Raw genomic sequence first — 17501 nt, forward strand, 5'->3', positions numbered from 1 at the left:
ACTGACAATAGTCTCATCTGGGCGCAAACAGTCTGGCTCATCTGGTAAGAACAGTCACTTCTGAGGGGGAGTGCCGGGGTTACAGGAAGCGCTAAGTAGGACAGATATTTTACGTGAAGAATCCTGGGGACGGGAAATGATCTCACTGCTGCAGGCTGGCTCTGCTTGTGGCTCAGCTGGACGTTGCCAGTAAATTTAGGGGGGGTTTATTTCATGAATACTTTAGGTTTTCATTTTGCTTTCCATAAACTGCTTGTATTTGCTGCTGAAGACGATGCTAAAGGGAAACTGGGCAGAGTCACGTCTCAAGTATTTTCAACCTTCTCACCCTGTGTTTCTTGCTTTTCTCTCATTTCTTAAGAGAAGCTCATTTTGTTTCAAACATTCCTGAATTAGCTACCTTTTAGCAACTGAAACACAGTGTAAGTGTAGAAGACTTCAGTGAAGGGTCCAGAACCCTAAAGCCGGCATGCTTTAGGAGTTTATCCTAGGGAACTAAAGTAATAATGATCTAACTCTGAAGATGTCCGTCTAAGCATTGTTTATATAATGGGAACAAATTGAAAACATCCAAGAAGCCCAGTGGTAGGAAATGGGTTAGATAAATTACACTATGTTCTTAAAATGGGATACTTTACAACCATTAAGATGGTTGTTATGCTTGAGTGGATATTTGATATTGAAGAATGATTGCTATTTTTTTTGATGTGGTAATGTTATTGTGGTTGTGGTTTAAAAAAGAGTCCTCTAGATAGTCATTTAAATATTTACAGATAAAATAATAAATGCTTCAGAATAATGAGGAAAGATGATGTGTAAATGAAAAAAAAAATTGGCTGTGAGTTGATGATCATTGATCTTAGTAATGGGTCCGTAGAGGTTAATTATATTATTCTGTCTGCCTTTATGCCTATTTGAACATTTTCATACTAAAAAGCTTAAAAAATGAAGTTGTACATGTGTATGTGTTGACCTGGAAGATGTTCATAATCTATTGCTAAATAAAAAATCAGGTTACCAAATGGTATATGCAGAATGGCTCTTTTCCCTTATAAAAATTACATGTCCGTATAGAAAAATATTGGAAGTTGATATGCAAAAATATGAATAATCATTCTTCAGTGATGTAATTGTGTGTACATGATTCTATTACTTATTTATGTCTACTGATTTGTATTTTCTAGTTTTTCAGGACTGACTTTTGAAGTTCTTTAAAATATAGGGCTTGGGGTACAGGAAGTATCTTCTAAAGCTGACCATATGCCAACTCGGTGAGCCCACGATTCCACTTTTAGGTATATTCTCACCAGAAATACACATGTTCAGCAAAACACATGTGTAAGAATGTTCGTGGCAGCTCTGTTCATAATACCCTCAAAGTGGAAACCACCCAAGTGTCCATCAACACTGAAATGGATATGTCATGCTGTCTTCACGGAAGGGAAACTAGATAGACATAGAGAGAGAAAGAGAGCAGACTCCATCCAGCTTTGTGAGACACTGTGGGTAAACCTCAGAAACATGTTGAGTGGAAACAACCAGATAGTGTGAGAATGTCAAGTGGACAATTTCATTCATGTGAAGTTCAAAACAGGATCAGCCGATCTCAGTCTTAGAAGTCAGGAGAGCGATGGGGGTGGGTGGGTAGGGTAGTGACTGGAGGGGACACGAGGAGGCTTTCTGGGGGGCCTTGGTAATGTTCCTTTTCTTGATGTGGGTGTGGGTGACCTGGGCGTGCTTGCTTTGTGAAAGTCTGTTGAGCTGTGTGCTTAATGATTTGTGTGCTTTCCTGTATTACATTTCAATAAAAATTTCCAAAAAAGTTACAGGGCTTAATGCATGCAGCGTCTGCCCTAAGTGGTGGATTGGTGCTTTATTACGTAGCCTGTGGTTACCATCCATTAAAGTAATGGCTTGTTCAACAATTCCCATAGGAAGAGATTTAAAATTAATATGGAAATCCAGTACTAACTGCTGATTTGCAGTCTCCACTTACGAACTATCCATCTTGACTCCCCCCACCCCCAATCATATTTGCTCCAGCTCTCCCTAAAACCTGACCCTCCAAGGTTCAGAACCTGGGATTGGGTGTGACATTCCTCGTCTCATGCTGAGCTCTGCCTGGAGCCCCCTGATTGGGGACCGGGTGGAATCCATGAGATCATGATCGTGTTGTAAAATAGTTACTGTCACTCAGGGTACACGGATGATGTAACGTACACCGCTACCATTTATCAAGCACTTACCACGGGTCAGGCACTGTTCTAAGTGCTTCACGTGTATTAACTCATTTAATCCTCCTCATAAGAGCCCTGTGAGAGGGAGAAAGTATTTATGCAATGCCCACTCTGGGGCTCAGAGAAATTGGGCAGTTTGTTCATCATGATGTGGCTTATAAGTGGTGACTCTGAATTCCCTGGTCTCATCTCTGTTCTCAGAGCATTAGAAGAGCTAAGGGAAGGGACCAAAGTGCAACAGGAGATCTGATACGTCCAATAGGAGATCTGTCTCCTTTTGTCCTCATCAAAGAAATCTCTGGAAGGCGGTGTTGATTCCATCCTACAGATAAGAAACTGAGGTTCGGGGCGGCTGGGTGGCTCAGTCGTTAAGCGTCTGCCTTCGGCTCAGGTCATGATCCCAGGGTCCTGGGATTGAGCCCCACATCGGGCTCCCTGCTCGGCGGGAAGCCTGCTTCTCCCTCCCCCACTCCCCCTGCTTGTGTTCCTGCTCTCGCTGTCTCTGTCTCTGTCAAATTAATAAACAAAATCTTAAAAAAAAAAAAAAAAAAGAAACTGAGGTTCGGGGAGGTAAAATGACCAGAGCAGGGTCACTCAGCTGATAAGGAAGACAGGGCTGGGACTATTTGTCTCCAGTGTTGATGCATTTTCTTGTCTGTATTATGATGATCTCACAAAACCAGCTGAAAAACCAAGACTACATTTTATTGGTTTACTCTGACATTCCTCACCCATATCTGTTCTCAAAAATGCCAGCAACAGTGTGAAATAGATCTTGTTATCCCTGTATTGCAGACCATAGGTAAAGAAACTGAGCTCTAGAGAAGTGAATTGATCTGTTCATGGCCACTTAGCTAATAACTGGTAGAGCTGGGATTTGAACCCACCACTGACTCCAAAGCCAGTGGACTTTCTGACTATATCATGTAAGCCCTCCAAGCCTAACTAGAAGACTGAGCACCTTGCCTGTCATCTGGGAAAGAATTTCAGAAAACAAGGTTTTGGGCAAACCCTTATGTAACCAAGGGTTCAAGACATTTTGATACTTAAATGAGAAAACATGGTCTTTTAGTTAAGTTCTTTTTTTAATGTGGGGTCCTCTGCGGTAGCCCTAGCCACAAGGAAAGGAATTAAAAAGATATTTACCGTCAGTGGAGAGCAGCACAAGAAAAGCAAAGAAGAAAATTTGCCCTAGAACTATGGTTAACTAGATGTGTCAAAGACACACGAAGACATCAGTAACATAGAAAAAAAAATGGGCAGGGCCTCTGGGTCACCTTCAAGATGATAAAAACGCAATTAACTTGAGCCAGGTTCTTCCAGCCCACAGCAGTGACCTACCCATTGGGCATGTGGCAGTGTTTATCAGTTCTGGGCTAAGGATGCAGGGCCAAGTGCTTGCCTTTGTGGAACATGTCGGGGACTCATTAATGTCCACCCACTGGCTGCAGGGTGTGGGGGTGATGTGACATGGGGAGGGGGAGGACTAAGGTCTTCTTTGAATGATTCATAAGGTGCAATTCAGAAGGCTTAACTTTGCCTACATCCAAGACATTGACCGGCATATAAATCCATGATCTTGAATAATTCTGGGGCTTTGAGGCAAGTCTTAAGTCGGGGGGAGGGGCCAGTGGGAAGAATCAGCCTTGAACTTCTAAATGAAGAAGTTCTGAGTTCCAGGCTCAGATGTCGAGGTCCTGGGTGTTGAATGGTGAGATGCAGAAGTTACTGAGAGCCGTCAGTGGACGTCTGAGGCCAACAATAATTTTTCCAACTATCTAGATTCACTGATTAAAAATCAGCCTCATTCATAAAGGGATTTAGGTGAGGTCTATTCCTCCTGCTGGTCTTTTCTGTGCCAACCCTCAAATTGAGTTAATAAGGTGTCATTATAGACACTAAAGTCTCCTTTTGAGTATTTTAGTTTAGAGATGACAAATAAATTACATCCTGGGTAGCAACTCAAGTCAGCAGGGGTGCCTGTCTGGGGTGCTGGGTTGAGAGGATTTTCGAAACCAAGTCTGGGCTCAGATGGAAAGAGTGCTGTGATCCACTAGTGATGTCTGCCTTGGGCACAGGAGAGAGAAGTGGGGGTACGTGAGCCACATATCTATCATCCTGGGTCTAACTTTTAATTAAATTATTAGTCTCATCTCTTCTTGTTTCAAAAAAAAAAGAAAAGTTGGGAGAAACTCACTCTACGTACCAACTCAGACACAAACCGTATCTCAAAATGAATGTCCTTTATTAAACACTGTCAACTCATAAAGAATTCATCCCATCAACACTTACTTGGGGACCATGACAGTGGACGTGGTATAGTCTAGGCTATGACCGATCTTACATCCTAGTGAGGGAGGAAGAGATAAAAGCAAGTCATTGTAAGACCTTGACCCTGCCTTTCCCTTGTCCCTCACATCCGATCCATTAGCCAGTCCTGTGGCTCCAAATAAATCCTGAATCCATCCACTTCTCTCCAGTTCACTGCTATTTCCCTGCCAGGCCATTGTCAACTCTTACAACCTTTCAACTGGGCTCTACGCAGCACATGGAATGTTCTCTTAAAAATCAGATCATATCCTTCTCTTGTTCAGGGCCCTCCGGTGGGTTCTCATTACACTTAGGCTAAGACTCAAGGGCTCACCATGACCTATGATGCCCGAGGCCCATTTCTCTAATGTCATTTACTGCTTCTCTCACCTTCTCTCACTCAGCTCCAGCCACACTGGACTTCTCTCTGCTTCTCCAACACTTCCAGCTTGTTCCAACCTTGGCACCCATCCCCCTATTGTCCTCTGGAATCCATGTGTTGTCTTCTTCCTCTCTTCCTCCTGCATCTTTATGTGAATGGTCCTTTCTCACCATTCAGATGTCAGGCCCAGGGCGCCCTTTACAGAATGGCCTCCTCTGACCACTCTAGCTAAAGTAGCAGCTTTCTCCCCATCGCCATGCTATGCACATCACCTTGTTTTATATTCTCGTAGTATATAGCCAACATGCCCCCCCAAATCCTGTTTAAGCACTTGCTAACTTGTTTGTTGTCTTTGCCCAATTTTAATGCACATCATTGCCCCTTATCCACCGAGGACAGGAATTTTGACTGTTGTGTTCACTGCCGTGTCTCCAATATACACAATGATGCCTGGTGTAGACCTGGAGGTACCTGATACTCAATATTTGTTGAGGAAAATGAATGAGCACAGAAAACTAAGGAGGAACCAAGAAGTGCCTAACCTCATACCAAAAAAAAAAAAAAATAGCTTCTTCCTTTGCCAAAATTCCACCTTTGTTATTTCTAACTGCCTTGCTCCAGCTGTCTACCAAATGCAGCTAGAAAGCAACATCTCAGGCCTCAGAAACACTTTTGTAATCTGTACCCTGCTGGGGTCTGCTGGGGCTCATGGGGAGGGGGGTAATTACATCACCGTTTATTTGCAATTGCCCGTGTACCTACCAACTAAACTTTGCCATGGGCAACTCATGGCTTCAGGTCAACGTTTCAGTTGTTTTGGTTGCAGAGATGTTTGTTTTGCTTAAAACACTCGCAATATAAATCACCAGCGGCTTTGGAGGAAGATACGTCATTGGCTGCGCGAGTCACCCAAGAACTGGGCACGTGCAGGCAGATGCCCCTGATTGTCGACTTCCACTAGGAGAGAATCGGCAAGCGAATGCATAGCGTGCAGCCTAGTACCACCGCACATCTGGTGGAGCAGGCGAGGAGGAAAGCAGTTAGAGTTTTATTCTTTTTAGCATCATGTTAAACTGGCCATGAAACTGGGGATGGTGCAATTGAATTATAAGAGGGCTGAAGTATTAAATAAAAATCTAAGAGGTAGTCAAGGTGTTTGGTGCATGGTCGGCGGAAGTCTAATAGGAGGTGAAGCGGGTCTGGAACACAGTAAGTGGAAAAGACAACATCTCCTTTGCTAATAATTCGCCTCATTTAGTCCTGGGAGATGGGCGCATGGGGTCTGCATCTCTCGGAGAGGTGATTTCCCCTGCAAAGCAGGGTGTTTCCTTCTGAAGGGGGATGTGCGCTCTTTCCCTCAAATGTCAGTGGGATCCGGGAGTGTGGCCAGGTGGAACATTTTATTGTCGTTTCTTGTTTTCTTGCTCGTGGCTTTTCTGCCTGGCCTTTTCCACATTCTCTTTCATGTCCAGCATGTGAACAGGCTAAGCCTGTCCAATGAGGATGTTCAATCTAGCGAGTCTCAGAGCCGTGGTAAATGCGTCTGGCCAGAGTGACAGTCTCAGCTTGCCAACTCAAGGGTGGCAGGAAAGCCACCGTCTTTATCACCTTTTGACGAAAGCCCTATATGCTGCTGGATTAGTCGAAAGTTCAATCTTGGTCATTTGGGGGGGGGGGGCGTGTCCCCAGGGATGTGCGGGGGATTGCTTAACAACTGATTCTCTGTTCGGGGGCGGGGTGGGGGGACACAAGCCCTGATTTGTGGCGTTTGTGGATTTCTGTGCCATCAGTATTTCCACTGGGGCTGATTTCGAGCTACCAGGGTGATGTCCGTAAACACGGAGCTGGGAAGACATTGCAGCCGCCCCCTGTTAAGCAGCGCGCCCACCGCACAGATGCCCTAACTAAAAATAACATCAGGAGCACACATAGCTGCGAAGTGTGCAAAACCGTTAGGAAGTGATGGGGTTTTTTAGTCTTCATGACCTTTGCTTTAATCTGATGTATTTAATTGTAAGCGTATATAATTTTTAACCACAGCTGTGTTTAATCACAGGCGTGCATATTTCCTGAAAATGTAGCACTCCGTTTGGGTTACAAGCTGGCTCAGCACTGCTTGTTGACCTTCTTGGCCTGGGTCGAGTCTTGGTAGCTGGAACTTACATAGATCCAGCCATCTGGCGGTACCTTTAGTTATCAGCTGTCTGTATACAGGATGCAGATTATTGTGGAAACTCTCATTTCTCAGGCTCTGGAGATTCTGGTATGCACTTACAGCTGGGGCTTTGGGTTAGAATCATCTACATTAAGGCTGATCATATTCAGCTGGTAAGAACCAACCTGGTCATAATGGTGGTATGGCCAGTGTCTGCTCTGATTGATTGGTACCCAATGACATACTGCTGGTTCTGTATTTTGAACCTCACCTCTGATCCAAATTCTGTGCAGCACCATTCCTTCTGAAGCCTGGAATATCCTGCAGTCATGACCATGGATCAGAGTCCAGATCCCTGTTCAGGTGCTCATCCTTAGCTGTGCAATCCTTTCTCTGCTGCCTGTCACGGATGCTGCCCCCATTCAGGTAACTCTTGACTTCCTGACGCTACCTCTCACCATTCCCCAGGGCCCCAAGGTTCCCAAGGCATCAGCCTCAAAAGCCCTCTAACCTGGGTTCAAACACCATAGAGGCCAATATGTTCACAACTAACAGAGGAGTCCTTGTGGATCTCAGCCCTCAATTCTGAGACCCAAGTTCACATGCCATCCCTGAGCTCAGCTCCACGTGAGAGTCTGAGACTGAGGTCCATCAGCTCTCGAGTTGGGGATATTCTCTGCAGGATTATCTCAACATTGACTATTAAATTAGTCTGCTTGGGCTGTCATCATAGAATACTACAGACTGGGTGACGTAAACAAGAGACATTTATTTTTTCCGTTTTGGAGCCTGGAAGCTCAAGATCAAGGTGCCGGTAAGGATTGGTTTCCCCTGAGGGCTCCTTCCTTGGGTTGTAGACAGTACCTTCCTGATGTCCCTTCCTCTTCTCATAAGGATACTAGTCCTGATGAATCAGGAGCCCACCTCTATGACCCCACTTAACCTTAATTACCTCTTTAGTGGTCTTATCTCCAAATATAGTCATTGGGGGTTAGGGCTGCAACATATGAATTTGGGGGGGGGGAATGATGACACAATTCAGTCCGTAACAACCACTGAGCACTTGAAAAGTGGGTGATCCAAACTGACATGTGCCCTAAGTGTAAGCTCATCACTCCTCATCTTGTTTCACTTTGTCACTTTTCATCATGTCTGAAAAATGGAATATAGCATTTCATGAATACTTTTGATATTGAGGACATGATGAATGAGAACACTTTGGATATCTTGGGTTAATAGAATACAGTATTAGAATTACAACAGTGTGGCTATTCAAAAACTTGAAATCACACGCGTGGCTTGCATTACGTTTCTGAGGCGCTGTGGATGTCTATACGTGCCTTAATCCTTCGTATCATTCCTTCTCCCCACCTTCCACGCCCACACCTTCCAGCCTCCTGTTGGGCTCAGCCATCTGGTCCCATCAGCTGTGCTGCTGGCCGGGGAAGGGGTGGACATGCAGGTGGGCAGTGGAGACAGCAGGGCTTCCAGGTGAGGGAGGGGAAGGAAGGGAATGTGTTGCCCTGAGTCTGTCTGTCGTCTGGCTCAGCGGGGGGGACACGTAAGATAAACGGGCCGTCCACAACGCCTGTATGACGCCCTCTTTGCACATCCTTGTGAAAGTCTCCGTCCCTTACTCTGCCTCGGGGTGCTTTGCCAAGAGTCGCATTTATGATCCCACCTTGGAATGTTCTAGGTCCCAGAACAGAGTTAAGGGGTGAGAGAGAGAAAAAGCTCAGTTCACCACGCAGAGATGACTGAGATATGGTCCTGGACCTCAGTTGGCTCACACTGTCAATACAGGAAGGAGTTGGGGGTGGGGGGAGGAGATGGACGGCCTTGTGTTTAAGGCTATGCAAGGGGGCACTTTATATACATTATTTCATCCGGTCCTTCTAGCGACTGCATATTATATTCATTTTACAGGCAAGAACACAGAGACTTGGGAAGGCTAAACAAATTCTCCATTGTTACCAGCTCGCAGGTAGCAGGGTCAGTGTTGGAGACTGAGTCTCTCTGACTCTGGGCTACCATGTGGTGCGCCTGGAGTAGAAAGGAGAGATTTTTCTGGAGCACGTGGGAACTCTCTTGAGTTGGATTCAGGTCCAGGAAGGAAAGCAAAGGGAATTCTAGGCAGGGGCTGGCATGAGCAAGGGTGGAGAGGTAAGTCCAGGGTCGGTACTCCCCAAAAAGTCCAACCAAGGGCTACCCTTCTGCAAGTCTTTTGCCCAACATCTAGGGTTGGGGGAACCTTGGGACTCGGCAAGGACTTGTAGGGACCACCCCACAGCCTGCTTATCCCTGTCAGGTTGTCTATGGGTTATTCCTTGCTGGCCTCACTCACCGGCTTCGTGCAAGGTCTTTTTTGAGGTTTATTATTTCCTTGTCCATATACTTGATGTTCCTCATTGGCTTGTCTGGCACCTGATGGGAAGGCAAGAAGTGAAAGACAGAAGTGTTAGTACAACCATTACAAATGGAGCCAGGCTTCAGGAAATCCCGTGCATTCATCTGAGATCTCTGACCAGGTTGGAGGGGTCCTGGGTGGCACGGTGACCTTCTCTACACTGGAGAGGGGCCATATATACAGTGGGACTAGTAAGGGCTTTGGAGATAGGCAGACCCAAGCTTTGACCCTGGTTCTGTCTGGTGACTGACTGTGTGATCTCAGACAAATTACTCAACCTCTCTGGGCCTCAGTTTCTTCAGCAGAGTGGAGGAATAATTTTTACCTCTTGTGACAAGTAAATTCATTGCCACATCCTGACTCATAGCAAGCATTTGATAAATGGAGGCTCTCATTAGCATCATACTCAAAGTAAAGCAAAGAATTAAATATTAATAATCGTTGGTCACCACATGTGCCCTCCTTAATGCCCATCACCCAGTTACCCCATCCCCCCACTCCCCCCTTCTGTAACCCTCAGTTTGTTTCCCGGAGTCCAGAATCTCTCACGGTTTGTCTCCCTCTCTGATTTCTTCCCATTCAATTTTCCCTCCCTTCCCCTGTGGTCCTCTGCTCTATTCCTTATGTTCCATGTGTTGTGATGAGCACTGGGTGTTATATGCAGCTAATGAATCATTGAACACTACATCAAAAACTTATGATGTACTATATGCTGGCTAAATGAACGTAATAAAAAAAATAAAAATGTTTAACAATCATGTAAAAAAAAAAAATCGTTGGTGGCATAGGCAGCTGATCTGCAAAGCTGAATCTTGTCAATGTAAAGATGCCCAGGTACATTTCTCGCCCTCGCCGTTCACATAGCAGGATTTTAGGAGTGAATTATCCAGGTGGTGGTTCATGATTTTTTCCTCCCTTTCTAGTATTCATTTGCCTTGCCTAGCCATAAGGGAAACCTCACAAGACTTAAATTCATTGCTCAGAGGCTGATACCAGGTCAATGTAAAGAAGAGAGTTAAATTAACTGTATTCTAGTATGAAAGTCACTTTTCTCAGCCCCAGCTTTGCGAAACAATAATAAGACCATTATCTGGATTACCGTGTCTTGAAATGAATTCCTGCAATACTAATTTTTTTTTAATCAAAGGAAATCTCAAGAAATTCTGGGGAAATGGGCCCTTTCAGATGAAGCTGGTGGGAGAATGCATTGCAGTGACTTTTCTGAAGGGCGATTCGTCAGTGCATACTAAGTGCCGCCAAAGTGCGCTTGCCTCCGGATCTAACGATCCTTCTGCTGTCAGGCATCCTATGGGAATATCCCTGCATGGGCACGGAGATCCATCAACAAAATTGTTCACTGGGATGCTGCTTGTGAGAGCAAACTCTTGGAAACCAACCTATACATCTTCACAATGGAAGACAGGTTAAATAATTATAGTGCATCTAAACAATGGAATAGTATGCAGCAATTAAGTGTGGTGACAATATAATGATGGAAGTATATTTACTGACATACGGAGATGTCTGAGTTCTTTGAGTGGGAAGACATGTTACAATATGTATCACGCGATTCTGCTTTTGTTTTTTTTGGAAAATGATTGTGCATGTGCACATCTCCAAAGATACAGATAACCATGTCCCCTGCCCCCAAATGCAGGGAGTCTCTCTGGGGGTGGGATTATGGCGAATTTTATTTTACTTTTCCTTAGCTTCTGTGAAATTCCTGGTGCTCTGCAATAAATATTACTTGGCTATGTGATAAACAAAGAGAAAAGATTACAAAAAAACAGGAAGTGGCCAAGTGAAGTTTGGCAAAGGCGAACTGGTAGCGCTGTGTGGAGGGCGTTTTCCCAAAGGCAGAGTAAGGACTGGTGGTATGCTCACCGACAGAAATCACAATATGGCACCGGACACATGGGGGGAGGCGTGGTGTTTCCCCAGCAGCTCTCATCACCTGCTTTCTCTGGAATTGAAACTGTGCGGTGATGTCCACTGCTCTGGGCCTTTTAGGTGGAATGTGGGAAAGGAGGAGTATAGCTGCATCCAAGGCAAATAGCGTTGTGGCAGTGTGGTGGGGGTGGAGAGTGACGTCTGGAGCCAGGGGGAAGGGCCTGTCCACTGGCCTGATACCCAACCATTTTTCTCCTGGGTCACCCAGTACACGTCCTGTGTGAGGCAGCTCAGATGAAGAATGGAGAGTCTCCGGGGGCCTGGGTGGTTCAGTAGGTTAAGCGCCTGACTCTTGATTTTGGCTTAGATCGTGATCTGAGTTGTGAGATCGAGCCCCATGTCAGGCTCTGCGCTCAGCACAGAATCTGCTTGAGATTCTCTCTCTCCCACTCTCTCTCTCTGCCCCTCTGCCCGTTCGCTTGTGCATGCTCTGTCTCTCCAAATAGATAAATAAAATCTTAAAAAAAAAAAAAAAGAATGGAGAGTCTCTGGCAATCCCCCAGAATACATGTCACTGCAGCGCCTTCTCATCCACTAAGTATATAGGATACAAAAAAAGCATCCAGGATAGCCTCCAATAAACTCAACTAGATATGAAACAGTGGAATCATGTATCAACTTTGTCTTTGTAGTTATTATTAACAATGAATTACAGGTAATATATCTTAATATACCCAGTTGTTTCAACCCCTTGGCTGAAAATGAATGGCAAACCTGTCAGTTTTCAGCTTAAGGGATGGGTGAAGTGGGAGAGGAGACAGACCTCCATGGAGGCATGTATGGATCTCTGGGAGTACTTTCTACAACTTCTACATAATGGACATTTGCTTTCCTCACACCCCGGGATCGCTTCCCTCTCCCTCTTGCTACTAGTTCCCTCATTAGACCATTTGCCCCTCTCCCATGGGGGCACTTGCACTCTGGGAGATAGTCATGGGACCAGCAGCAGGGGTGGTCCTGAATGGCTGAAGCCAAACAGCACAGCCCATCCCCCATCACAGTGACTGGTTTAGGAACGGTCGTGTGATGTAGTTTGGGCAGATGAGCTGCAAGCAGACATTTGCCAGGGGCTTCTAGAAAGCATGATTCCTAGATCTTTTGAGGAACCACAGGCAGTGACGTCCTCTTTCCTCTTTGACTATAATTGGAGAAGCAGATATCCCTGGGAGTTGCTGGTAGCCATTTTGTGCCCATGAGGGTTGCCAGCCTCCAGTTGAAGATGTGGGGGAAGGCAGAGAAGAGAGTCAAAGAAAAATTTGTTCCGTGGTGCCTTGTTGAACTGATCAAGCATCACTAGACTTTTCATGAGCATCTCCTTTATTATTTAAACCAGTTTGAATTGGATTTTCTGTTACCTGCAGCCTTAGAATTTCTATCTGAAATATGTCCTCCCTTGGGTGTGCCAAGGCAGTCAATAGATCAAGAATTATTCTAACTTGTCTTCTTTTCCCTTCCCTTCCTCTTTTGGGTGATCAACATCAGATGACATCCATTCTGGTGCATTTTGCTGTGAAAGCAATGAGATTGGCCATGTTGAGATCAAACATTTGAAGTCAAGGTTACCTCTTCCTAATCCCTCTCTTTTCCTGAGCACCTCATTAACTCTTTCTTGCAGGACCAAAGTAACTTTCTTAAAAGATATTGTGAATTAAAAATACTTATGAACAAAGAAAAAACAAACACACTCAAATTTCCCTGCCAGATAATTTGAAAATACACAATTGAAACCCTGCTTGAACTCACTGTTGTGTACACATCACTCTCTTAAATGTCTCAAGTTTCACCCCCTTCAGGAAGCAAATATGATACTCTCCAAATATGACATGACAAATATCCCCCCCCCCCAATCTTGCCTACTGATAGTTGCCTCTAAAAGGGAATTCACTGGGGTTGGTGCTGACCAACTTATAGCAGCAAAGCCAAGTTGCCCCTTGATTGGGCACAAAACTTGGGCAGGACAAGATCCACTCCACAATCCCTGCGATTATGTCAACATTTCAGTGGATTCTCCCATTTTCACTGTGACCATTGTTTAAGCACAATTATAATAAGCCAGTGGTAATAATTGGCATTGAATGAGGGAGTTCTGTTTGTCAGGACATTTACCAACACCATTTGATATTAGCACAATCTAAAAGTGTACAAGACATCCAAGAATCACTATCTTTATAACTTTCCGGAGGGCAATTTAGTCATGTGTATACGTAGCCTTCAAAGCACATATGCTCATACCCCCAGCAGTTCGACTTTTACCCAAGGAAATTTTGCAGAAAGGATTAAAAGATTTATCCACGAGGATGCCTATCACAGCAGTATGAATAGTGAAAAACATCTAAATGTCCAGCAATGAGCATTGAGAAGATAAATCGTGGTCTATCCAGATGATGGCAAATGATGCATTTGAATTTGGTGCTACTATTTAATGTTGCTATCAATGTGTATTTGTTGCTATGGAAAGGAATATAATTTCAAGTGAAAATGAATGTTACATGGGGCGCCTGGGTGGCTCAGTTGGTTAAGCGACTGCCTTCGGCTCAGGTCATGATCCTGGAGTCCCGGGATCGAGTCCCACATCGGGCTCCCTGCTCGGCAGGGAGTCTGCTTCTCCCTCTGACCCTCCTCCCTCTCATGCTCTCTGTCTCTCATTCTCTCTCTCTCAAATAAATAAATAAAATCTTTAAAAAAAAAAAAGAAAATGAATGTTACAAAAATATAAAGAACTTAGGTCATAGAGAATTCTAAGATTCATATTCATAGAAATCTATAGATATTTCTCAAAATATATGCATGAATACAAATTATGTTTTAAAGTAATGATATATGGCAAGGTATATATGCAATGACATAATAAGCTGGACGTAAATATAACAAATTGTTAATAGGGTTATTATCTCAGGGTGTTTGAATTATGGGTAAGCAATTTTTAATTTGGGTCATCTTTTTCCCTTCCTTAAAAATAATTTACCCGTATTAGTTATCTAATAAAGTAATAGTGTTTTCATGTTTGTAAAGCAATTCTGACTGATTCTATTGGTAAAAGCTAATTGTAAGTTTTCAGTGCTGTTTTATTTATTTATTTTTAAAGATTTTTATTTATTTGAAAAAGAGTGAGAGAGAGAGAGAGAGAGCACAAGTGGGGGGAGGGCCAGAGGGAGAGGGAGAAGCAGGCTCCCCACTGAGCAGGAGCCTGGGATCCTGGGAGCCTGGGATCATGACCTGAGCCGAAGGCAGATGCTTAACTGACTGAGCCACCCAGGCGCCCTCAGTGCTGTTTTAAATTGAGTCATCTGAGAGTCTGGGGCGATGCAAGTTAACAGTATATTTTAGCACACTGTATCAGGCAGGGTCTAGGCAGGAAACTGAGCTCATGGCAGGTAGTTCAAGACAGGGAATTAATATAGGGAAGCAGTTATAAAGGTGTTGTAAGAACTGAAAAGCTAGATAAGGGATGGCATGACATGCTAGAGATTGGCAAAAGAAAGAAGCTTCTACCACCTCCAGGGCTAGAGGGGCTAAGGGGAGAGGTAGACTTCAAAAACCCTGGAATTGGGCCACCTGGCAGAGGGTGGGCTCATGGAAGAGATGTAGTTTCAGTTGGAGCAGCCGCCAGAAGCTGAGTAAAGGGATAGGGAGAAATACTCTGGCTTCTTCCTTCCTCCGACCCTCCCATTTCCTCCTCATGCCTATTGGCTGAACCTACCTGGAAGCCCGCTGGTGAGGGCACCTGGGAAATGTAGTTTGCAAGGATCAGCCCCCTATGGGGAGCAGGACATGAAAATGGAAATGAGGGCCAAAATCAAATGGCTGTAGGTTATAGTTTCTGCTCTGGGTGCTGACCAGTGATTTTTGGACCATAAGTCTGGTTCTCCTATTAATAGGGACCACTTTGCAGATGGTAACGTTGGATATTCCTAATCTTTGGATCCTAAGTTTGAGGTTTTTAGAATTTTCCATGGCTTAGATGCATATCCAGAATTGGGATCATTCTCTCTCTCTCAAAATCATTATCAAAACCCAGGTTTCTAAAGTATCCAGAACCCACCTGCTTCTCCCAGTTTCTTTTCCTGGAAAGTTTGGCTGACCCTTAAACAACATGGGTTTGAACTGTGTGTGTCCACTTGGATTTTTTTTTTACAGCACAGTTCTGTAAATGTATATTCTCTTCTGTATGATTTTCTTAATAACATTTTCTTTTCTCTAGTTTAATTCATTGTAAGAATACAATATACAATACATATAAATATAAAATATGTGTTAATCAACTGTTTACCTTGTCAGTAAGGCTTCTAGTCAATAGTAGGCTATTAGTAGTTAAGTTTTTGGGGGGGAGTCTAAAGTTATACACAGATTTTTGACTGTGTGTGTGTGGGAGGGGTTCGGTGCTCCTAATTCCCATGTAGTTCAAGGGCCAGCTACATTGTATATTCCAGATCCTCACAGACGACTTCCTCTTGCACCAAAATTTGTATGTCCTATGTCCCATACTGATAAACAAGCTGATGCTATTTCCTCCCTGCTGACACTGATTAAAATGTCTCCCTATCCAGGTAATCTATACAATTCTATGTTTAAGATTGTATTCTGGTTATGACACTAACTAATGAACATTGCAGAAGATCAAGAAAAGATAAAGAAAAAATTAGGAGAAAGTAAAAGCCAAGTATCACCCCATCACCATCACTTTGGATGTCCTTTGCCTTGCTTTGTGTGACAGCTTCCAGCCGGGATTCATGGAAACCATCCTGGGACAGTGGACTTCAGTTTTCTGTCCTTGGCTTCCCTTGGGAGTGCCATCGGCCTTAAGAGCCTTCAGTTACTCCATTGACTTGCAGAGCATGGCGGAGGCCTCTATTCTTGGTTCCTTGGAAAACAAAGTCAAATCTCTTGCCGTGTCCACGTTTTCCTTTTCTGATTGATCTGTAAATGCGTCTTTGACGGCAGGTCTGTGAGAAACGCCACATGACATCCTGTAATGTGTCAGGTTAAAAGCTGATAAATGTGGAGGGCAGGAGTACAGCTCAAGTGGAGCCTTAGATGGGGATGGTTTTTGGGCAGGTGTACTCGACATTTAATATTCATGTGCTGGGACTGTTTAAAATAGTAACATTTGGAAGCGATTTGGTTTAACCTGACAGCTGAGGAGTGGGAGGTTGCAGGAGTGAATGGAAAAAGCTCTGTTGTCCAAAAGACCCAGGTTTGAGTACTGTCATAGAGGAGTTGAGTAACTCAGACAACTCTCCACGTGTTTCCCCAACTGTGAAATGGAGTTAATGCTGTCTACCAATAACATTTCTATTCATCTGTGTGCTGTACACTATTCTAAGTGTGTTCTTATTTGAAATACATGATTCCATTTAGACCTTGCCATATGATTATTTTCATTGTATAGAGAAGCAAGCTGAGGCTTTGAAAGGTGAACATGACATGCTATTGAGTGGCAAAGTCTGGATCTGAACTCAAGTTCAAGTGACAACAGAGCACGTATTCTTAACCATGACTTCATTCTGATTCCCATTTTGCATAGTGGGGGCTAAATAAGGGATAGCAGGTTCTGGCTATTAATTTACAGATACTACCTCTAAAGCCTGCCCACTGAATTTTGTTGGATTTTGTCATAAACATTTTTATATGACGAAAAATCAGAATGCTTCGTTGGAGGTCATGACTGGAAAGCCAATCTTTTAAATATCTGTTGTTCTTTGTCTTTTTATGAAAGAATGTTCCAAGCCCATCTTGGTTATTTCTTAAAATATGATCTACTTCCTAGAATCAGATTAAGATGGAAATGAATTCCTGCTAAATGTGCTTGGGCTGATGCAGATATCAAGGGGAACAGCTGGGATGCTCCGTCAAGTGGTGAGGGGGAAGGGAGGCCATTTGAAAAGCTGAGAGCACTGAGGAGCAAGCAAGATGATTAGCGAATTTCAGACTCATCATGGAGAAGCTGTAAAGAACAAAATGGGCAGAGAGTGGGTAGGATCCATGGCAAGAGCATACGCATGAGCCCAGAGGTCTTTGCTTGCACCCTGATACTTAAGCTTTCGGTGGGTTTATGATGGT

At 44.1% G+C, this 17501-nt stretch overlaps 1 protein-coding gene across 1 annotated transcript in view; it reads right to left on the reverse strand.

The window, feature by feature from the left end:
- Nucleotides 1-17501, reverse strand: part of CCDC60 (coiled-coil domain containing 60) — a 150856-nt gene that overhangs the window by 71480 nt on the left and 61875 nt on the right. Inside the window, exon 2 of the mRNA XM_032431271.1 lies at nucleotides 9429-9508. Coding sequence (XP_032287162.1) covers nucleotides 9429-9508 — 80 coding nt within the window. The remainder of the gene's footprint in view (nucleotides 1-9428; nucleotides 9509-17501) is intronic.

Source organism: Phoca vitulina, unplaced genomic scaffold, assembly GCF_004348235.1.
Source record: "Phoca vitulina isolate PV1807 unplaced genomic scaffold, GSC_HSeal_1.0 scaffold46, whole genome shotgun sequence".
Lineage (NCBI taxonomy): Eukaryota > Metazoa > Chordata > Mammalia > Carnivora > Phocidae > Phoca > Phoca vitulina.